Source organism: Acomys russatus, chromosome 24 (assembly GCF_903995435.1).
Source record: "Acomys russatus chromosome 24, mAcoRus1.1, whole genome shotgun sequence".
Taxonomy (NCBI): domain Eukaryota; kingdom Metazoa; phylum Chordata; class Mammalia; order Rodentia; family Muridae; genus Acomys; species Acomys russatus.
In genome coordinates, this window is record NC_067160.1 from 44909555 (window position 1) to 44933140 (window position 23586).

The 23586-nt window shown below is 46.8% G+C and overlaps 2 protein-coding genes across 2 annotated transcripts in view; one reads left to right on the forward strand and one right to left on the reverse strand.

Annotated features, from left to right (window-relative positions):
* The window catches only part of Golga1 (golgin A1), a 45264-nt gene extending 36016 nt beyond the window's left edge, over positions 1–9248 (forward strand). Inside the window, exons 14-21 of the mRNA XM_051166981.1 lie at positions 1225–1314; positions 2446–2548; positions 2649–2782; positions 3107–3250; positions 6397–6456; positions 6941–7111; positions 7531–7617; positions 8216–9248. Of these exons, the coding sequence (XP_051022938.1) occupies positions 1225–1314; positions 2446–2548; positions 2649–2782; positions 3107–3250; positions 6397–6456; positions 6941–7111; positions 7531–7617; positions 8216–8296 (870 nt within the window). The 3' untranslated portion in view covers positions 8297–9248. The remainder of the gene's footprint in view (positions 1–1224; positions 1315–2445; positions 2549–2648; positions 2783–3106; positions 3251–6396; positions 6457–6940; positions 7112–7530; positions 7618–8215) is intronic.
* Positions 9249–11345: 2097 nt separating this feature from the next.
* Arpc5l (actin related protein 2/3 complex subunit 5 like) lies at positions 11346–20003 on the reverse strand. Its single transcript, XM_051166204.1, has 4 exons — positions 19723–20003; positions 14351–14422; positions 13624–13800; positions 11346–11598 (listed from the first exon to the last, which is right to left on the reverse strand). The coding sequence occupies exons 1-4, from the start codon at positions 19870–19872 to the stop codon at positions 11536–11538; spliced, it is 462 nt and encodes a 153-aa protein (XP_051022161.1). The 5' UTR covers positions 19873–20003; the 3' UTR covers positions 11346–11535.
* Between the last annotated feature and the right edge of the window lie 3583 nt (positions 20004–23586).

Here is a 23586-nt window from a genome sequence, read left to right on the forward strand (position 1 = left end):
GTAAACAAAAACAGCCAATATTACATGTTCTCCCCAGGGCATCTCACTGACCAAGTGGTCAAGACCTGAAAGGTTGTAATTGACACTTGTGACTCTTGACAAGCGTGAACATACTCCCAGAAGAGGACAGTGGTGACACAGTCCTGTGCTGCAGAAATCCTGCCAGTCAGCTAAGGGACTGATATTCCTGCTCTCATTGAAGATGCTTTAGGAGAGTTTGGCATCCAGAGCCCCTGGACTTGGGTCTGGCTGAGTCTGGCTCTCAGTCTGCTCCTGGCACCTGCTAGGACTGGCACCTAAGGCAAATCACCAAACCTCTTGGAATGTCTGTTTTCACTCATATAAAATGGGACCGGAGGGCTGTTCCTCTGGCCTGAGACCCACATGGTAGGAGGAGAGAATTAACTCTTATAAGTTACCTTCTGGCCTCCACAGCAGACAGTGTCATGCCAACCCACATGTATACATATACAATAAATAAATGTAACTTTAAATTATTAATGGTATTGTGGGGACTAGAGAAATGGTTCAGCAGTTAAACAAACTTGCTCCTTTCCCGAGGACCTGAGTTCAGTTCCTAGCATCCAAGTCAGACAGTTCATAACTGCCTGACCTGTAGCTGCAGGGCATCCAAGGTCCCCTTCTGGCCCCCACGGGTATTCCATACACACATGACATACACTCACACTTGCACATGCATAAATAATAAAATAGATCACACAAAAGGGCTTCTGTGGATGAATCCGTGAGAGTGACTCTTACAAAGCTCAGCAGCTGCTTCATTACATTTCCTGTGACCAGGTTGTACCTGTGAGCTTTCTTATTGTAAGTAGGTTTCATTAGACCAGTTTTGGAGCTTCCAGAACCACTGCCCTAATTGATGTGTCCATTTGTGAGATTAGATACAGCGCCCAAGCTGTCATCAGAGGCATGTAGGGAAGCAGGGAGAATGTTTTGGTCCTGCGAAGTTGGGGCTCCTCTGTTGGGCTTCAAATGAAGAATACAGATAAGAAAGTAGACTGTTTTGGGGCTGGGCATGGTAGCACACGCTTTTAATCCTAGCACTTGGGAGAGAGAGGCAGGTAGACCTCTGTGAGTTCAAGGCAAGCCTGGTCTACAAAGTGAGTCCAGGACAGCCAGGGCTCTGTTAAACAGAGAAACCCTGTCTTTTTAAAAAAAAAAAAAAAAGTGTTTTGAGACTTGTACCTGTTTTCTGAATTCTAGGATGAATGGAGTCAAAGAGAAATTATGAGTGTAGCTATGGCTCAAGCCCTGGAGGAAGTTCAGAAACAGAGGGAAGAGTTCCAACAACAGGTAGGCCCCCAGCTGGCTACCAAGACATGGACCAAAACCGTGTTCCCCTGCAGTCTCAAGGTCACTGTACCTCCTAGTGTGGGGCCATCAGAGACCCCATATACTCAGGGTAAGCCTGTCAAGAGTCTCAGGGAACACAGTCAATAGGGAGATGCCCTATGACCTGTAGGGTACTTGGGAAACTATTACCAAGAAACTTTACCTCATATGATGCCCCTTCCTACATTTTTGGGCTGTTTAGTTTTTTTTTTTAAATTGATTGAGCCGGGCGGTGGTGGCACACACCTTTAATCCCAGCACTCAGGAGTCAGAGGCAGGTGGGTTGCTATGAGTTGGAGGGCAGCCTGGTCTACAAAAGGAGTCCAGTACAGCCAGGGCTATACAGAGAAACCCTGTCTCGAAGAAAAAACAAAAAATTGATTGGAGGGTTGGAGAGATAAGTCAGAGGTAAAGAGCACTGGCTACTCTTCCAAAGGTCCAGAGTTCAATTCCCAGCAACCACATGGTGGCTCACAACCATCTATAATGTGATCTATTGCTCTCTTCCAGTGTGCATGCAAACATGTAGGCAAACACTGTATATATAATAAATAGATCTTAAAAAAAATAAACTAGAGAAAAGTCCTTAGGTAGGGATCTAATAGTCTGAGTCTGTGAAATGGTACATCACCACCCTGCTACCCGCCAAAGAGTAAGTTGAGTTTCCAGCCAGAAGTGTAGGGAAAACCAAATGTGGGAACAAACAGAGCACATGGCTCTGTCTGGCCTTGCTGGCTAGAGGCTACCATTGAGTTCTTGATCAATGTGTGGCCCAGTCACTTCTGAAGAGAACTTAGGGTAACCATACCTCTGACACCAGAATGAGGTGATGTCACAGGCTGGTGAGGCATGAGTGCTAAGGAAAGGATGGATTTAGAGGCTGACCAGAGCATCCACATTCTGGCTGGCCCAGTGCAGCCCAGAGGCAATGAGGGGAATCACCCTGTGCAGCACCATTTAGAAGAATGGATCCGATTGCCAAAGGATTAGGCTGCAGATGTCATGGAGGGTTCCCCATCCTCCAATTGGAAATGGAGTCCCTGTAGAAGAGGGGATTATGTCAGCCCCTCTCATGCTGAGTTTCCTGCTAAGGCTGCTGAGCTGACCGCCATCATAGAAGAGAAAAATCAGAGCCTGTGTGAAAAGGATGAGGTGCTTCTCCAGAAGGAGCAGGAACTTCACCGGCTGGAGAAAGGTGAGGAGCCAACCCCCGGCTAGCAGGTTGCCATCAGTGAACCAGCCTGTCACAAAGCAGTGTGCAATCACTGGCTCACACTATGCTCCTGCCACCATAGGTCACAACTCTGCCCTGCTGCAGATGCACCAACTGCAGAGTGAAGTAGAGGCCTTGAGGACCTGTAGGGCCCAGGAGGCAGTGCCAGCCACAACAGGAGAGGACCCCCTGCCAATGCAGGGCCAGGAGCCACTTGTGAGTGCTATCCCTTTACTAGGGGGAGGTGTAAGAAGGGTAGAGTAACCAGCTCTGCATTTTTATACTCCTTCCTTTGTGGTAAAGGTCTTCAGCTGCCTGGGGGGAGAGGGGGTGAGACATACAGGGCCATGTCTATGGAAGCACCTATTAGTATGCCAGTTGATACCAAAAGCCAGTAGTTCGCCTGGCAGGGACTGGATGGAATCTTCCCACCAGCTGCCTGCTGCAACACACCAGGCCACACCTATACAATGAGCTGGCACCCCTTCCCCACAGACCTGATGCTCACCTGCCTTTTGTCCTGTTGCCACTATTCTGTAGGTCATCTCAAAAGCTATGCAGGATTCTGAGTATGAGCTTCCAGCTGTAGAAGGAACTCCAAATGGTGAGGTTGGGGCCATGGATCTAAAGCAGCTACAGAAAGAAAAGCAGGACTTAGAGCAGCAACTTACAGAGAAAAATAAGGTGAGGACACTCTGTACCTGGCTAGCTGTGGGTCTGCTCTAGCCCAACCCTCAGGCCCAAGCCCAGCTATTCCTCCTCATTGCCATTACCTCCCCCAAGTCTGTCATCTCCTCTAGAGCTTAGTGCTGGTTTTCTCATGGCTTGCTTGTTTGTTTATTTGCTTGGTTTTTTTGTTTTGTTTTGTTTGTTTGTTTGTTTTAAGCCTTGGCTGTCCTGGAACTCACTCTGTGCACTAGGCTGGCCTCAAACTCAGATGTGGCTGCTTTTGCCTCCCAATGCTAGGACTAAGGCATGCACCAGTCTCTGTGGCCTTTGGTCCCACTCCTCTGTTCTACTCTGCATACATCTCTGTCCATGCAAAGGGCAGTCCTTGCTGAGTGTAGTGACACACACTTGCAACCCTACACTCTGGAGACAGATGCAGAAGGGCCTGCAGATAAGGCCAGCCTGGGTTATGTGTGGCTTTCTTTAAAGACAGGTCTCACCATGATAGTTTATACCTCTCCAGTGCCGGGACTAAAGGTGTATGCCACCACAACCTTGAAGCCTGCTTGCAAAAATGAGTGATGGGGAAAAGCAGTCATGGTAGTATGCACTTTTAATCTCAGCACTCTAGAGGCAAAGGCAGACGGATCTATCGGAGTTCAAGGCCAGCCAGGGCTCTATAGTGAAACCCTGTCTCAAAAATAAATAAAAAGAAAGCCAAGGACTGAGATGGGGCTCAATAATAGAGCATTTGACTAGCTAGCATGCATAAGGCCTGAGTCCAGTCCACAGATTACAAAAAGAAAATGAAGTACAAATGAAAACCTGGTCACAGAGTAAGGCATGGGCATCCCCTAGAGACGCTATCCTATCTCATTACAAGTAACTACTGGGAAGCCAAGCATGCTTACACACAACTCTAATATGAGTACTTATGAGACAGAGACAGGAGAAGCAGTTCAAGGTCATCCGTGAATACATACCAGATCTGATCTATATAAGGCCCTGCCACACACACACACACACACACACACACACACACACACACGGGAAAAATAGAACCAGTGAAAATGATACACAATGGGCTAGAAAGATGGCTTAGAGGTTAAATGCACTGGCTGCTCTTCCAAAGGTCCTGAGTTCAATTCCCTGCAGTCACATGGTGGCTCAAACATCCCTAATGATTTCTGGTGCCCTCTTCTGGCCTGCAGGCATACATGAAAGCAGAGTACTATGTAAGTAACAAATTTTAAAAGGAAAATGATACATGAAAAAAAGTTGGGCATGCTGATGTACACCTGTAATCCTAGCACTTGAGAAGCTAACACAGGGGAACTACCATGAATTCAAAGCCATCCTGAGCTACTTAGGAAGATCCTGTCTCAAAACACAAAAAGCAGGAAACAAATTTTTACTATCAGTACAAGAATTGGTGCATAAACTAGAACATGAAAGAAAATTCTTATTTTGCTATTACAGTTATAAGACTTCAGAGATACTTTTATTTAAAATTTTTCCTCCGGGCGTGGCGGTGCACACCTTTAGTCCCAGCACTTGGGAGGCAGAGGCAGGTGGATCACTGTGAGTTCAAGGCCAGCCTGGTCTACAAAGAGAGTCCAGGACAGCCAAGGCTACACAGAGAAATCCTGTCTCAAAAAAACCAAAAAAAAAAAAAACAACAACAACCAGACAAATATTCCCAGCACTCAGGGGGCAGAGGCAGGTGGATTGCTATGAGTTCAAGGCCAGCCTGGTCTATAGAGAGAGTCCAGGACAGCCAAGGCTACACAGAGAAACCCCAACTCAAACAAAACAAAACAAAAAGACTTTTCCAAGGCACTGGAGAGACAGCTCAGCAGTTACAAGCACTGGCTGCTCTTGCAGAGAACCTGGGTTCAGATCCCAGCACCCACACGGCAGATCACAAATACCTGTAACTCCAGTTCCAAAAGATCCAGTACCCTCTTCTGTCCTCCATGGGCTCCTGTACTCAGGTACAGCCCATAAACTGATGCAGGCACACACACATACACGTTTTTTAAAAATAAATGCTTAAAACGTTCTTCTTGCCGGGCTTGGCACCACATGCCTATAATCCCATCACGCAGGGACTCAGAGACAGGCAGATGTCTGTGAGTTCAAGGCTATCCTGGTCTACAGAGTGAGTTACAGGACAGCCAAAACTACACAGAGAAACCCTGTCTCGGAAAAACAAACAAAAAACAAAAGAATACTTTGTTCTTGAGCTTGATCCTTGTCAGTGAGGAAAATAAAATCCCTGTTACAGATTATGTTAAATGAAGTTCAGCCTTTCTAATGAATGATGAAATGTGTGGTAAACTACATTTAAGCCTTATAATAAAGAATCCACTGGTTTATAAAAATGAGGGACTGGAGAAATGGTTCAGTGGTTAAAAGCACTGGCTACTCTCCGAGAGGACCCTAGTTTAATTCCAGCACCCACTTGGCAGCTCACAACTTTCTGTAACTCTAGTTCTTCACACAAACATACATGCTGGCAAGACACCAATGCACATGAAAAAGATAGATAGACAGACAGACAGACAGATAGATAGATATGTAAAAAACAGTGTTGGTGGATTGTACAGAAAAACTTCATGACCTTTTTACACTATCTGTATTATACTGCAAATTATCAGTGCAGTGCTGATATCAGTGCAGTGCAGACACACACACACACACACACACACACACACACACACACACACACACACACACACACACACACAATCTGAGAGGCTGGAGAAATGGCTCAGTGGTTAAGAGCATAGTTGTCCAGAGAACCTGAGTTCAATCTACATAGTAGTTGCAGTCCTGGGGGATCCGAGATATCCTGAAGCAAAAACAAAAAATTAATTTTTAAAAAATGAAATGTTCTGCAGAGCCACTCACATCAGCACTCTCGAAATACGTGGGCACTGCTAACAGGTCTAAGGGCCACACGAGGTTAGGTGGACATTGTCCTGTCAGAGAACATGACGGTACTGTGCCCCCTCTGGGGCCTAGGAAAACAAGGGTGGAGCAGCAGGAAGAGAGGAAGCCCAGGGGGCAATCAGAGTAAGCCTATAGGAGGGCCTCTGAAGGCCTTCTAACATGACAATGACCAGTGACAGCTGACTTTGGGGTGGGGATTACCTCAGGTTATGAAGCAGATGCAGCAGAGGATGCTGGAACTTAAGAAGACTCTGCAGAAGGAGTTGGTGAGTGCCCAGCTATGCCCTACACACAGTGTGCCCCAAACCTCCCCACTCCCGTGCCCTTCCTGAATCTCTGGTCTTCCTGGGCTCCTTGGCTGCCTGGTGTGCTCTCTTAGTTGATTGCAAAGGGTTCTCTGAGAGATCAGGTGTGGGCTGCTGGGAGAGCAGCCTGAGATCTGGAAAAGTGTTCCTGTGACCATGCAACCTTGGGGACAAGTCTGAGTCTGTCTTCTCCATACCTTCTCTATATGTGTTCTTGAATAGATAGGAAAAATACCATCTAGTTCATTCCTTTCAGCCACTGACCCTAAGAGGAGGAGCTGAGCCTTCCTCAGGTTCAGGCACTTCTTCTAGTGAAGGGCTCTTTTGCCCAGTGATGTGGACAGTCAGTCAAGGAGCAGCTGGTCACAGCTGGGGCTGGAGAATCCCTGTGATCCTAGACATAGCCTGAAGGGTTTGACATGGCACATCTCCCATTGCTTTTCAGAAAATCAAACCCGACAGTGAGCTTTTTGAGGTCCGGGAGAAGACAGGCCCTGAGATACCAAATATGGCCCCTTCTGTCACCAATAATGCTGACCTGACTGATGCCCGAGAGATCAACTTTGAATACCTTAAGCATGTTGTTTTAAAATTCATGTCCTGTCGAGAATCTGAGGTAAAGGCTTCCACACTACTTTTTTGGGTATTGGGTTTGTGCAGCTAGTTAGTCCTGCACGGCTTCCCTCTCAGCCCAGTTGCGCCTTCTTCCTCCCCTCATCCCTCAGTACTGACCTGCTGAGCATACCTTGTTGGGAAGTGGCTCCTGTGGAGATGTGGGTGCCCCCTCTGGATTCTAGCTTGAATGCTCCTAAAGTTAGAGACTTAGAAACAATCTGTCCTGCATGAGGAGCAGGGTAGCTGGTGAGGACGTTCTCTTGGCTCAGTCCTCAAAGTGAGAGATGACTCAAAAGCCTGGAACTGCACCTCCCACCTCATCCTCGTGAACCAAGGCCAACAGGAAATGCTGCCATTTAGCCCCTTAACTGCCTGCCTACCCCTTAAGGCCTATGGCAGCAAAAATGGGTTTTGTTTCAGGCTTTTCATCTCATAAAAGCAGTGTCAGTGCTGCTGAATTTCTCACAAGAGGAGGAGAACATGCTCAAAGAAACTCTGGAATATAAGGTAAGTTTCCCAGGTCTGCTGTTTCCACTATTGCACAGTATTGTCAGTTACCCAGCCACTGGCATCCAGACCAGCTCCTGAGGCAGGTGACCAGCCACAGCTGCACCTCAGCTTATTTGGTTTTGTTTTGATCAGGCAGTTCAAAGCACATACTTTAGCCCTATGTTCTGTTCTGTCGTCACCACACTTTGTTCATCACAGCATTTTCATTGATGGCACTTTCTCAACTGCTCCATTTCTGGCCTAGCACCTACACTTAACAATGTTTTCCTTGACCTCAGTGGTCAAGAGCTTGCCTATTAAGTGCAAGGTCTCAGGTTCAGCCACCAGTACAGTACACCCCATGAATTGCTAAGGCACCTGCGTAAACACTTTAATAGAGTGGGAGAAACCCTCCTACAGTTCCACCGTCTTCTCATCAACTCAGTGTCTTTCTAACATCTTTCCCTGAATCTGGGCTCTTGACCCTGCAAACTGGAAGCTTCTTGGTTACTCACTCCTGACCAAATGGGATGACTAGAAGGCAAGGGCTGTTTGTGCTCCCAGTGCCTCTAGTTGTTTCTCAGCAGCTCAGAAGCCTTTTCTGTTTCAAATGCAGATGTCTTGGTTTGGATCCAAACCAGCTCCCAAGGGCAGCATCCGGCCTTCTATCTCCAACCCTCGGATACCATGGTCCTAGACCCACCCAAGGATAGAGCTACACGGGCTGACACTCTTTCTATGAAAAGAACACTGACACACCAGACTGGGTGGGTTTTTAATCGCTGTTAACTGCAGTATTTTGTACAAGTGTCTAGACAGTTTACAAGACTTTAGGCCCACCTCCCTGTAGCCTGATTTAAACCTCAGTGGGGAGCAAACGCTATCATTCTGGTCACCAACATGAGAAGGAATTCTGGGCACTGCCCAGATTTTCACAGTGCTGCTAATATCCCAGCTCTGGCCAGCTGCAACTAAGTCCTCTATCTTTTAACATTAGCACTTAAGATTGAAGTAATTGGCATGTCAGGTGACAATTATCAAGCAGAAGTAACATGACTGAAGGTGGAGCTAGTCCTTTCACAGAAAGCCAACTCAAGGGTGGTCTTTGAAACCCCTTCCACTAGCATGTCTGGATTTTCATGCAATGTTGCCCCTCAAGAAAGTATTTTACTTTGTTTCCCCAACCACCTAGAACATGAGATGTGTCCATCTCATAGGTAACGGGCCAGTGTGGACTGATGAGTATGCAACTTCCCAGTCCTGAGAAAACTAGCAAGCAGATGGAATGATCTCTACGTATAGCACCAAATACACTCAATTGCCTTCTTAATGAATGTACTCGTCTTGGATGGGTTGCTGGTAAACCATTTTAAACTATTTTTTATAGCAAAAGTTCTTCACTATTATAAACATGTTTTCTGTATTATAAAATCCATTTTAAAAGGAAAAGCAGAGCATCAAGCCTTTCTAGGGCCAGGACTCATGCCCCTTTGTAATTTTGCTTGCCTTCTATGGTACCTGCTCTCTGCAGCAGGGGACTTTCTGTGGCTTTGCTCCAAATTCTGTCCTATTACCAGTGAGCAAATGCCAATCACATTTTTCTACGGAAGAACAACCTGCTGAATTCAATGGAAGCAGGCGCTCTCTCTCTCTCTCCTACCCCCAGTATTTCTAATGACACTACATTCGTACGTGGCACCCGGACAGCCCAGCTGGCTGCTGCACTTGATAGCACACATGCCTCAGCTAGCTTATAGAAACATGTTCATTTTTATACTTCTGGATAAGCCACGTCAGATCTCAAGGGAAACCATTTGACTGACTGAGTTTGATAAAATTTTCATTAGCAAATAAACTAATAATTGGACCTTCTAAAGTTACCATTTATCTTGGTAAATTTATGTTCAGCTTAAAGTCAACATACATATGTACGTACATATGTGTCGTACAGAAATCCAAGTATCTGCAGCATTTGCCTTCGAAATCTAAGCCAGGATGGCATTGCTTTGGCTGTGGCTCTTCTTACAGACGATTCCCTTTAGGGTGCCACTTCCCATTTAGTGGACACATGAAACCAGAGTCCCACTATTATGTGACTTTACTGAGGAAGATGTAGCTTCTCCACAAGTAGGATTCCTTCCCTTCCTCCTGCCCCAGATAAGAAGCCGCAAGGACTGAGCAGTCCAAGCCTTCCAGAGCAGCTGCAGAAGCCCTTTCTACACCTGAGGTTTCTCAGGCCCTTGAGCTGGTCTCTCTCACACACATGCAGACACCCCTACCTGCCGCAGGTTGAGGTGCAGCTGTGGGGTCCACTCATTTAGAACGGCTTTCCTGCTGCATGTTGAGCTCCTCCAGCACTAGAAGAGTGCAGTAGCTATTCCAGGTGGCTTGATGCACTTTACTTCTATAAACTTTGGTGACAAGACAGTATGTATGGCCCTTTATATATGAGCACTGGACTGTGATCTTACTACCAATGTAAATAGGGATGGTATTATCTAAAAACTGCTGTAGCAGAGTCATTTGTGGTGCAATACTTTTTGATTAAAGCTCTTCAAGATGCAACTAGAGTGAGTTTTACTTGATAAGCTTGAGGTGTGTTTCTTTTGATGTGTCAAATCTAATCCTTTGTATTTTTCTTTTTTGGCTTTTCTCAGACAGGGTCTCTCTACATAGCCTTTGCTGTCCTGGAACTCAACTCTGTAGACCCGGCTGGCCTCAAACTCAGAGATCCAACTGCCTCTGCCTCCCAAGTGCTGGGATTAAAGGCGTGTGCCGCCATTGCCACCACCACCACCCAGCTTTGTATTTAATGTAGCATTTCAAGGACTGTTGAGGTTTGTCTAACAAAAGGAAGCAAGCTCCCCAGATTAGAGATAAATAAATGTGATTTAATGAAATCTATAGTCTAGTCTTACCTCTCAAGCATCAGTTCTGCAGAGGATCTAGGAAGGGAAGGGTCTGTGGCACTTTGACCACCAAGCTGTAGGAATATGAATGGGGCCACTACCAACATTTAAGCTGCAGTTATAATGCTCAGGAGCACTTCCTTTATGGCTAGTAGCTGACTGGTATTACTAGGTTTAGAGTTTAGTCATGAAAGAAATTTTGTCAAGGTATGACAGAGACTCCTGCAGTACAACAGACCCTACACCAGGAGATAAAGACTCCAACTGTAATCACACAAACGGATGACTTTTGAAGCTTCAATCATTTAAAGGTTTGGCACTTTATTAAATAAGCTCCAAAGTTACATACAAATCAAGAGAGTAAGAAAAATAGACACTCAGCAAAATGCCTCAGTAGAATCCAGCATCACTGGTTTAAAATGTAGCATAGCTGTGACACCACCATGCTTGCTTTCTCCCTCCCCAATGGATGGCAGGACAGGGATGCCTGTACCCCTTCCACATCAGCTTGCCAAGCCAAACTGTCGCTCATTACCATCCCTTTCTTTACCATTTAACATACAGAGAACACACCGAAATGAATAGACTAATAAGCCAAGAGCTTTATTGATGCAGCAGGCACTTTACAATGAACCCAAGAGAGCCTGTCTTCTCTGGAAAGACAGGATGTCTGTACAAACTCTCAGGTTTTTTCCACTTCAGAACCCAAGCTTTCCTCTTCACCACAAACCTTGGATATGCACCTGCCCAAATAGTCCCTCCCCATTTCAAACAGACAGTGCACACAGGTACACCTGACATAATCTAGCCAGCCAGCCTGGTAGTCAAGTGTCAGTTCTGTTACTCTTATCCTGCAAAGAATTTAGGAAACAAGACAATTTCTCCCTCCACCTCAAAAGTAAAATACATTCCAGCAGGTGTGTCCTGAAGTATTTAGTTGGGAGTTCTAGGAAGATGGTCCACTGTCAGTCCCTTCTTCAGCAGCCTGGGCATCCAAAATTCTTCTCAAGGTAACATGATTTTTTTTTTAAACAGTCTTTCTTGCTGTAAGAACTCTTATAATGGAGCCTAGTCCTCCTACAGCTAAGGCCTGTGGGGACAGGAAAAGGAAACATGTAAAATGGCCAGAGGGAAGCTTCACTCACCTGGAGAGATGAGGACACTCATTCCCAGACCTCAGTCCCACTATGTACAGATTTGCTGCAAAAGATCAAGTTCTAGGGAGTCCTAAACCCAAGGGTCCCAAAATCTGCCAGCCCTTGAAGCAAAAGAAGTGGCTTAGGATCACTGTCCCCAAGCATACAACAAAGCCTGGGCTTCCTTGTAACATTCTCATTGCTTCCTGCCTGCCCAAGAAAATGCACGGCAGCCCATGAAGAACTGCCTGCTGACAGACTGATATCAAGTCATCTCACAATGGTGAAAGGGCCTGGCTATCACACCACCTGAGAGTCACCACCAACAGCAAAGATGAGGCTTAAAAGGCTCAGCGCCCTCACCAACAGGAGGCCATAGTCCAACACTTGGCTGGAAAGTAACCTACTAGTAAAAGCAGCATTCTTTTTTTTTTTTTTTTTTTTTGGTTTTTTCGAGACAGGGTTTCTCTGTGTAGCCTTGGCCATCCTGGACTCACTTTGTAGACTAGGCTGGTCTTGAACTCACAGCGATCCGCCTGCCTCTGCCTCCCGAGTGCTGCGATTAAAGGCATGCGCCACCACGCCCGGCTCTAAAAGCAGCATTCTTAAAACTCAGTACTGCCAAGGGGTACAGTTTAGTATGAGGCCCCCTGCCTAACACATACCAGAACCCTAGTTCTGCCTCTAGCATAAGAAACAAAAACAAGCAGGGCATGGTGGTGCGCACCTTTAATCTCAGCACTCCAGAGGCAGGCAGATCTACAAGCCAGCCTGGTCTACAAAGGGAGTCCAAAACAGCCAAAGATACACAGACCCTGTCTCAAGGGGGAAAAAAGACCCTCAGGCTTGAGATGTAGTTCAGATAGAGTACCCACCCAGCATGCATTAAGCCCAGGATTTTGTTCCCAGCACCATATAAAACCCTACTTCCGCACTAAGTCAGAAGTTCAAGCCCATCACCAGTATTTTGGTTTTTCGAGACAAGGTTTCACTGTGTAGCCGTGCCTTTCTTGGACTCCGCTTTATAGACCAGGCTGGCCTCAAACTCACAGTGATCCACCTGCCTCTGCTTCCCAAGTACTGGCATTAAAGGTGTGAGCCACTGCACCCAGTGCTATCCCCAGTTTTAAAAACGAAACAAATTTGAAGCCAACCTGAGCTGTATCAAACTCTTACAAATCTTATGCTGAACCTCTGAACTCTGTTCATCAACAGGGCTGGGGGGGGGGGGGGGGGGTAAGTTGATACATGTCTTGGTCCTATATCCTTCAAGTAAAAGACACCCACCACCCATCCCAAAAAAGTTTGTTTTAAGTAAAGGAAAGCCATATTAAATAACTGATTTCTGCCAATTATCCCTTCTAGCAGTGAGACTGACCCTGCATTTCTTTTATTTGTTTTTGTTGTTCTTTTTTAGTTGTTTGGTTTTGGTTTTGGGGGCAGGGGCGGGGGTGTTTGTTTGTTTGTTTTGCTTTGTTTTTTGAGACAGGGTTTCTCTATGTAGCCTTGTCTGTCCTGGACTTCCTTCATAGACCAGGCTGGCCTCAAACTCACAGAGATCCACCTGCCTCTACCTCCAGAGTGCTGGGATTAAAGGTGTGCGCCACCACATTCGACCCTGGGCCTGCATTTCTAAGATGTCTGCATTCCCTCTTTTCAGAAGCTCTCTTCCACAAGCAATGAAAACATCATGAAGCCCAACCAAGCCCTGTCCTACCTCACCATGTCACCTGCCTCCTGTCTTATATCAAGGGTAGTTCGTCCTGCCTAGCCTAAATCCACAGGTAAAAAAGTAAAATGGTTTGAGTATTTGAAGATCATCATTAGGCGCTTCTAGGGTGAGATGAATGTTCAGTGTCGAAGCTAAGGCCTGCCATTCCAAATGACCATCAGACGATCCTCTATCTGTTCTGAGTCTGGCCTGCCAGTGTGAACCCCAGGGGAAAGGCAAGCTGCAATGGAGCAATGTAGTCACATACCTTTTCATGCCACTGGAGTAACACTGCACTGCTATTTTCTGTGGGCTTCTCAAACCCTTTATAAATGTACTTCATTAGCAAGTCAATGCCATTTCTGTCCAGTGACTGCACAGCCTGCTCAATTTCACTGCTCTTAAAGTTTGTCAGTACTTTCAGGACAACACCCTGGGCTCGTTCCTACAGAGGAAAAAAAAAGTGAGTGAGGCCAGGAGATGCAATCCTAACACTGCTGCAGAAAACAAATAGACAAAACATGGCAGAAACAACAACCTTTTTAAATTCAGCTAGGGTAGAATTACATAGATGAGCTCAATTTCTTTGGCTTTTAAGCTTCACTGCATCCCATATTTCTACAAATAAGTGATTCCACTTACTGGGTAGAGAACATGTAATTTAACACAGGTAAATATTACTTTCTTTTTGTTGTGTCAGAGATTGAACACAGGGCTGTCCATATGCTAAGCAACCCCTCCACCACTGAGCTCAGCCCAGCCTCAAGCATCACTGTGATACATCAGCAAGGCCTTAGCCTACAGATTACAAGGTTATCAAGTGACCCACTGCACCAATATCTAGGGACTACCAGGTGGCTTTCGTAGAAAGCAATGCCCAGTGGCAGCTCACACCCAATGATGCTGAGTTGCTGACCAGGCCCCAGGGAGTTCAGGCTGCTGTCAAAGCCCTGGTCTTGACAGCACTGAGCAGAGCTGCAGCACAACCGCCTTACCTTCACAGCTTGATTCTTGGTGTTGATTGGAGAGTTCCGCAAGGCTGCATGGAACGCCCGAAGCATGTCCCCTGTGCATCAAAGCCAGTTAAGGATGGCTAGGCACAAACATGTCCATGCTCTCAGTAATGACCTCACTTCATAAACAGCTCATGAGTAGTCAAAGGGATCTTATCCATACCACTCACTGTGTCCTGCTGGCCTCTTCCAGGCAGGTACACCCTGTTATAGTCTTGACCTTTCCTGAGCCATAGGAAGGAGTGGAGGGCACCTCTGCCAACCTGCGATTTCCTCCTTCCTATCTCCCTGAAGCTTTCTCCTGGGGTGGGGGTGGGAGGTGGGTGGGGAACTGCCCTCTTTTGTGGTAAAATCTAATAGAGCCTGAAAAGTATCTGCTCAAGACCCCCAAGACCAAGTTCTCAGTGCAAAGGAGATTTATTGGGACGGAGGGCAGGGAATAAGAGACAAAGACAGGAGATAGAAGATGAGGGAGAAGGGGAAGGGAACAAGAGAAAGGGGACAAGGGTATTTGTCCCAGAGGACAAAGAACTGCCTCTGGATAGAGAGAGGACAGATACATAGGAAAATGATAGCTTATAAAGGTAAAATAGGAAACCCAATGTTAAGACGAGGTGTTTTAATTCTAATTGGGCATGTTAACTGAGCCAAAGGGGATTCTGATTGCTGGACTTCAATACTTTGATAGCTGAACCTTGGTAGATAGCCTCAAGAGGAAGTGGCCAAATAAGGGACTAGACCTGGCTAGATTCAGCAGTGTAATGTAATGGGTTTTAGCAAGGCAAAGGGAATGGGGGAGAAGGACAAGACCTGCCAGAGTCCCTTCAGAGCCTACTTGCACATCCTCAGTGCTAGGCACTGTCTACCCTACAGGGTCTTTATGGCAAATCATTCACAGATAGACTGGAAGTTCTCACCCTCTCATTCTATTAGGAAAAATAGGTTTTTCGAGACAGGATTTCTCTGTGTAGCCCTGGCTATCCTGGACTTTGTAGACGAGGCTGGCCTCAAACTCAGAGATCCACCTGCCTCTGCCTCCTGAGTGCTGGGATTAAAGGCGTGCACCACCACTGCCTGGTAAAGATGTATGTATGTGGGTATGTACATGAGTGTTCTGTCTACATGGCATGGACACCTGCAGGCCAGAAGAAGGCATCAGATCCCTGTATAGATGGTTGTGAGCCACCATGTGCTTGCTAGGAATTGAACTCAGGACCTCTGGAAGAGCAGACAGTGTTCTTAACCTCTGAGCCATCTCTCCAGTCCCCCATAACACATCTTAATAGTTCTGTTTTTTGAAGGAGGGTTTCTCTGTATAGCCCAGGCTGTCCCAGAACTCATCTGTAGACCTTGAAGTCAGAAATCTGCCTGTGTCTGCCCCAAGTAATGGAATTAAAGGCATGCAGCACTACCACCTGGCCAGACATAAATACATCTTTATTCTTCACTCAATGCCTGTTATCAAACTACTAGAGAAATCCAGTGTGTCAAGTCTACCTCCCAGGCCAGACCTAGTAGCACATGCCTTTAAATCATAGCACTGGGGCGGAAGCAGCCAGATTCAAGGCCAACCACAGCTACATAGTTAAAAACTGTCTTGGGGTGGGGGTGGGGGTAGGGGGGTAGTCTATCTTCCAAGTCAGCAAGAACTCACTCTGGGAGCTGGAGAGATGGCTCAGTGGTTAAGAGCACTGCCTGCTCTTACAGGGGTCCTGAGTTCAATTCCCAGCAACCAGCTCACAACCATCTATAATGTGATCTGATGCTGTCTTCTACCCAGCAGGTGTACATGCAGGCAGAACACTGTATACATAATAAATAATACCCCTAAAAAAGAGAGAGAGAGAGAGAACTCACTCTGGCCCACAAAATGAGCTATTTGCTCCTTTGCCCCAAAAACCTTAGATAGACTACTAAATCCACTTGCAGTGCTGAGTTCTGAATACCCAGCACACAAAAGAAAATTACAATCTAGGTTATGTCCCCAAAGGTTACACCTATTTTAAACTGAATTACATCAGCCAACTTTCATTTCCTCATGTGAAACACTGGCTTAAGCCAAAAAGCTTCAAAAATAGAACAAAGAATGACTCTGCCCAATCAGGTCTTTACTCTTGTCCATGCAGCAATCCCCATGTGTGAACAGCTACCTTCTTGTGCAAACCTGAATTCCCCGGTTCCCCAGTGAGTGCCACCTTGAAAAGCTGGTCTATACCACCAGGCAAGTCACTCCCCCGACCATGCTGGATCAGACCAACCTTACAGAGTGGACAGGTGCCCACCCCTTTAGTTTTGGATTTCCTTTTCCTCAGGCAAACAAGGACTAGTCCTAATACAGCCAATGACAGTCTTCCACCCCACAACTTTTCTAATTTGATATCCTCCAGCAATAAGCAGTGTTCCAGAGGCTTAACAGTACATGGACTAACAATCACTTCATTCCCTAAATGAGTGATGGGGAAGGACAGAAATGATATAGTCTGTAAATATGAAAGGATTATGCTTAGTACTGCCTTAGTAACCACCTGCAGCGTGTCAAGCAACCACTGCAGCCACTGACAATCAAGGGCCCCCAACTGCTGGGTAGAATGGAGAGCAGGGAGGAGGGGGCATCTCTGTAATCACACAGCATTTACTAAACTAGCCTCCATACCAAGATGGCTTCCATTACTTTCAGAGAACAGGCTGTGGTAAATGAAAAACACTCTAGACTATTCTCAGCCATGGCTCTACAGCCATTCTAAACCAAATGACTCTTTGATATGGTATGCAGGGTACTTAGCAGCCTCCCTGGCCTCTACCCCAAATTTTCCAAAACTGTGATAGCCAAAATGTCACCAAACATTGTCCAATTTCCTTGGGATGGGATGAAAGAACTACCAAATCACTCAAAAGCACTACTCTATATCCCTGCTTCAAGGACCATAATCTGTTTCATTGAAAAAGAAAATAAGGTACCTTAAAACCACCAGAGTGGAAGAAAAATCTATCCCAGAGTCTTGGATCCAGGACCAGATGCAGTACATTTCACCTTATTCTAAAAATCTTTTGGGACAAAAACCTGACTTCTACCTTACAGACAATGAAACTGAGTCAGAAGGGAAATTAGCTGCCCAAGGTCACAAAGCTACAATGCCAAACTGCCCTTCGAATCCAGCCCCTCTCCACAATCCCTTGCCACTATTATAACATGGACCCAAGCTGTGGAGAACACCTGCTGTGTGTTCAGTGACACTCTCACCAAAGTGGTGAGACCAACAGAGCTGTCTCTATCACTCAAGAAGAAAATGCTGGGGCTAGAGGGATGGCTCAGAGGTTAAGAGCACTGACAGCTCTTCCCAAGGTCCTGAGTTCAATTCCCAGCAACCATCTGTAATGAGATCTGATGCTGTCTTCTGGCCTGCAGGTGTACATGCAGGCAGAAGGCCGGGCAGTGTATCCATAATATCTTGAAGAAAAAAATAATAAAAGGTAGGTCATCCAAGGGTACATAGACTCTGTCTCTAAATAAAAAGTCCTTTTTAAAGAAGAGAATGCTAGCCTGGCGGTGGTGGCACACGCCTTTAATCCCAGCACTTGGGAGGCAGAGGCAGGTGGATCGCTGTGAGTTCGAGCCAAGCCTGGTCTACAAAGTGAGTCCAGGAGAGTCAAGGCTACACAGTGAAACCCTGTCTCAAAAAAAAAAAAAAAAAAAGTGCTAAGGTTGACAGGGTATAAGACCTATGAAGGCTAAAGCAGGTTAGAGCCTGCCTATGTAGATGCACAGCCAGCTTCCTCATTCTGCTCTTCCGACAATTCTTAGCAGAACCCTGAAACCACCTCCTCCTAGCCGACCCCCAAACCTCTTTGTTCTTCTCTCACATGAGGTTCTGTAGATTGAATGCAATGATTGGCACCTGAAGGGGACTCAATTGCTAGTTCCATCCTCCCCACCAGGGCCTGACATCTACTAGGGTTTCACTTCTCACGTGCTAACCTCCCATCTCCCAATCCCAAGAGGTACGCTCTCCATGGTAACAAGGCTTCTGACACTACCATGGGTGTCGAAACCACCTTCTCTATGAGCAAAGCCAGTGCCTCTAAACTGCCTCAAAAAATACAATCACCACCTGCCTGGGCCTATAACAAGCCCCAGAAGCAGCAACACTAAGGCAGCAGCCGACAGGCCTCAGTTCAATATAATTAGGATTCTGGGCCAAATGCATCGCTTCTGGAGCCTTGTCAACAGTACTGCCCATAAGCCGGGCAGTACCCTGCACCATACTAAAAACCAATCTTCCCTCTAGGGGCTCTTCTCATGACTGCATTTAACCATCTGAATGGTACAGGAAAAACAAGTTTGAAATTTCCACATTTGAAAACACTCATGTTCAGTCTGAAGGAGCTGCTTTAAAGATATATTAGAGGAGCACTATAGAACTCCTCCCAAAAGCAGTAGACCTGATTTCCCAGGCTGAGTCAACTGATTAAACACCCAGAACCTGATTTATATACAGCAAGAGCCTCCAACCCTACCCTGACAAGTGCGGGGGAGGGGTACACCTTCCTGTCAAACCATTTGAATAAAGGAGAAAAAAAACCTTCCTGTGAGAATAAGTCAGTTTCCTGTGGTGCTCAAACTGCTAAGAGTCCAAGCCAGCTGTGACAATCACCTCTATTTTTACTCTTCTGTTCTAAACGCTTGTTTTCTGTGACTAGGAGCAGTCATTTTCGATTACGGGAAGCCACTTCTACATTTGACACTGTATGTGTTCCTTAGCTCTGAATCACTAGCTTTTTCCATGCTTTCTGCACAAGGCGGTTAATGGAAGAGTCGGAAAGCACTTGTTGAATGTGACTCGGCCTATGGGCCGAAAACCCAAAGTGGTCGGAGTAAAGTGGCGACAGGTGAGGAAAGGTGGCACGCAATATCACACCTGAGAGCTGGCCCTAAGGCATCACCTTCCCTACCCCCGCCCTCTAGTCTGTCTGCCACCAACCATCCACCCACCTACTTTCACGCTGGGCTGCAATCAGCCCAAGCCAGTTAAGCGCAGGAGGGCAGTGGCCCTGGCTGGTCAATGAATCCAAGGTGGCTCACCTCGGCCCCTCCCGAGGTCCAGCACCCGAGAATGGCCCCGTTTACTTCAAGGAGGGATGGAGGGATACCAAGGCCGATGTATGGCCACCCTAAGGGATGGCCGCGCGGAGGAGTGAGACGAGCTCCGAGAACGCGCTGGTGAGGAAGGCGTGAGGCCGCCAGCAACGGATCCGGGGAGACTGGGACTGGCAGGAGCCAGCAGAGGGTGGGGAGACAGGGGCTGGGACGATAAGGGTATGAAGGCCCAGCACGGGCCGCCGCGCCGGGAAGGATATTGCCGCAGGAGCCCGTCTACCTCGCTGGGGTCGGGGCCTGGCTCGCCCGCTGCCACCGCCGCCTCTTCCTGCTCGTCTACAAATTTGTTCTCGTCAAATTCGTCGATATCCACTCGGCGGAAGCGCGAGGACAATGTGTTTCGGGCCATAGCGGGAGCTCGGCGGCCTTCCAGCCGGCTCGGCTTCCCTCCGTACCGGCTTCCCTGCTAACCGGCTCCGCTCGGGGGCGGGAAGCGGCTACCCGGCACCTCCTCCCCTCCTCCGCGCGCAGTCGTCGTCACACGCCCACTTCCGGGCTACGCCGGAACCGGAAGCTTCTTAGGGCGGGGCCCCGTGAGGGACTGTGGAACGCCGGTGGGGTTCGATCCTGCAGACGTTACTACGTCCTCCTCCCAGAAACCGCCCTGCGAGCATAGACAGCGCCTCTGTCTGCTCCAGAATATATCTTTGAGCTGAGGGGCTCCAGAATATATCTTTGAGCTGAGGGGATGAGTGGGATTGAAGCACAGTGCCCTACCTCCCAACCTCGAACGCGAACCGCACTGACCCACAAATCATTTCTTTGCTAAAGGAGTAAAGGGCTTTAAAGACGTTAATGTGTAACTCGGGGGCTGAAAGGACGCTTAATGAGATCTTTGAGAATGTACATCCGGTCGCTCCGGAAAAAAAAAGGCGATTCCATGGCCACCTGTACTCCTGAAGGCCAATCCTGACTGAAGAGGCCAATTTTAGGAAGTGAACGCTGCAGAATTCCCAGGATCTGATGGGAGGAAGGCGGCACCTAGGACGCTTGGGATGCTTGTTTCTCTTATTTCAACCGTAGGCTAAAATGGATCTCTTCTGTAATTATATGAAAACTTTTTACTACCTTTCACCTCATAAAACTCTAAAGCAAAAACCAGTAGTTGAAACATGGGGTTTGCTTTGCCCGACGATGCAACTCAACCTTGGCATGCTAAAGGCAGGTTCCCATATGGGGGCAGGTAAATGCTGAATAAATAAAAGTCTGAGATCCAGTAAGCAGTCAAAAGAAACCCACCTGTATTCCTGCCCATATCTTATAAGAAATACGGGGGCGCAAACAAGTCACGAGATAAAAGAAATTCATATCCCCAGAACATTTTTAAAAATATTTTACTTATGTGAGTATTTTGTCAGCAAGTATTTCTGTGCATCATGTGGGTGTATTGCCTGCTGGAGGCCAAAAGAGGGCGTGGGATCCTTTTGGAACTGCGGTTATACAGATGGTTGCAAGCCACCTGTCATGGGTATTGTGGGATGGAACCACAGGTCCTCTGGAAAAGCAACCAGTTCTCTTACCTTCAGAACCATCTTTCCAGTCCCTCCCCTAGAACATCCTGGTCAGAAGATGAGAAATACGAGTTTGACAGGGAAATAGCATCAAATCTAGTGAATGAAATAACGTTCTAGCTCATGTTCATGGACATCCATCAGTCAGATAGGATTTTAAACCCATGATATGAAATCTGATATGGCAGTGCACCCCTGTAATCCTGATCCTCAAGAGACTAAGCCAGGAGGCTCAAGAGTCTGCATTTAGTGAGACCCGGCCTCAAAACAAATCATAGGCTAGAGAGATGGCTCAGTGTTTAATGAGAGTTCCTGCTGTACCAAAAAAGAAAAAGGGGGGGGGGGATTTGACTGTCCCACACTTTTAATCCCAGCACTTAGGAGGCAGAGGCAACAGGCAGATCTCTGAGTTCGAGGCCAGCCTGTTCTACAAAGTGAGTTCCAGGACAGCCAAGGCTACAGAGAGAAACCATCTCAAAGGGGAAAAGGGGAAGAAAAAAAAAAAAAAAAAAAAAAAACCTCTAGCAGCTGTATTAAAAACAGCTCAGTCATCAAGGACTGGAGGCACACACCTTTAATCCCAGCACTAAAGGGGCAAGCAGGCAGATTTCTGTAAGCCAGCCTGATCTACAAAGTATATCAGAACAGCCAGGGCTACATAGCAAGACCTTGGTTTTATTGGGGGGGGGGGTCGTTTGTTTGTTTGTTTTTAATGCTGGAGCGATTGCTCAGTGGCTGCTCTTCCAGAGGTCCTGAGTTCCAGAGGTCCTTAGTTTGATTCCCAGCACCCATAGGGTGGCTCACAACCATCTGTAATGGAATCTAATTCTCTCTTCTAGTGTGCATGACAGAGCACTAACATATAAAGTAAATCTTAGCCAGCCAGCCAGGCAGGCAGAGGCAGGTGGATCGCTGTGAGTTTGAGACCAGCCTGGTCTACAAGGCAAGTCTAGGACATCCAGAGCTATTACACTGAGTTAGGCCTTAATCCCAGCACTTGGGAGGCAGAGGAAGGTGGAGCTCTGAGTTCAAGGCCAGCCTGGTCTACAAAGCAAGTTCCAGGACAGCCAGAGCTATTACACAGAGAAACCCTGCCTTGGAAAAAAACAAAAACAAAAACAAACAAAAAAACCCACATAAATCTTTAAAAAAATAAATACAGGAGTAAGCTGTAGGCAATACTAGCACAGGCCAGGAAGGTACCCAAAAAAGGTACTAGGAACATATCAGATGTTTTCAAGCTAAAGCCTACAGGATGTGCTGTTAGATGGGACATGTAATAGAAACAAGCAGATAACTTCAAAGACGCAGGTCTAGGAATGCAGCCCAATACACTGAAAATTCCAATACTCTGGAAATTCTGGGCTTAGTCCTGGCGCCATAAAAATTTTCCAAAAGCATGCATAATCACAACTAGTAGAAACGTGAGCATCTGGCAAGTTACACCTTTAGACTTTCATTTAAAACTAATCCACACTTTCTGCTAATTTCTCTATATCCCTTGGCTTCACAGTGGTCTGGGACAAGCAAGGCCCATTAATTCTACTGTCCAACCAGGTTCCACACCCTGGGCCTGGAAGCAGAAAACCAACTAAGTGGTTCTGCCCTCAGAGACCTTCCAGACTGGCTCCAGAAACAGGCACATGAACACTGCTTAACTCAGTTTAGTAGTTCAGAACACTGTACAGAGCACTTGGAATACAAGGGTAGGCTGCTACTGTTAGGGGTAGGAGATTACTAAAAACCTTCTAAGTCCCTGTTTGTTCTGCAATCTAGACCAGCATTGTGTACTGAACAGAAGAGAAACTGCTGCAGAGGGCGGCTGCTGACTGGAGCTTGGCAAAGAAAGGGCTCCAATCGGTCCATTTGGCCACTTATTACAGAAACCTAACAGTTCTAGTCTGCATTGATCTGTCCCTAGATGCTGGCGGTCTGTAGGGGGCTGCGGACGAAGGGCCGTGTCCACTTAAACCAAGTTAATACCAATGATTCTTTGCTCAATCTTTACATATCAGGTCTTGGCTGGGAGCTTTGAGGGTTATCAGCTTAGTTCCTCTAATCCCCAAAGACACAGGGACCAAAGATGGTTAGGGACTTACCAAGATACCAATTAGCAGCTAACAATAAAGCAAGAATCTGATTTTGTTTTGGAATTATTTTTATTTATTCATGTGCTGGTGCTGGAAATTGAACCCAGAGCCTTGAGCATACCAGACAAACACGGCCAAGGAACCAAACTCCCAACCCCTGGTTTTCGAGTCTTTTAATACAGTCTCCATCTTAATAATGCAACCCAGGCTGTAGTGGAGGCTTGAACGGGACTCTCCTTTTCCACTACCTGAGAGCTGGAGTCACAGAATTGTGACACCGTGCTCAGGCCTAGAGCAAACCCAAAATGTCTAGGGAGGAAATTTGTCTCCAGCAGTTCTTGCTGCAAATTGACTCTACTGTCATCCTTGAAACTGTTACTTACCTTTCCCTGGTGGTGGCGCACTTTCGACGGTAGACTCCAGTACTCAACGGGACTTCCAGACCAGACCAGGATCTATATG

Excerpts from the sequence above, each read along its gene's own strand:
- Arpc5l (XM_051166204.1), bottom strand. The coding sequence starts at position 19,872 with ATGGCCCGAAACACATTGTCCTCGCGCTTCCGCCGAGTGGATATCGAC. Across the intron at positions 14,423-19,722 it reads TAGACGGGCTCCTGCGGCAA|GGGGACATGCTTCGGGCGTT; the intron begins TATCCTTCCCGG and ends CTTTGATGCACA. Across the intron at positions 13,801-14,350 it reads CCAAGAATCAAGCTGTGAAG|GAACGAGCCCAGGGTGTTGT; the intron begins GTAAGGCGGTTG and ends TTTCCTCTGTAG.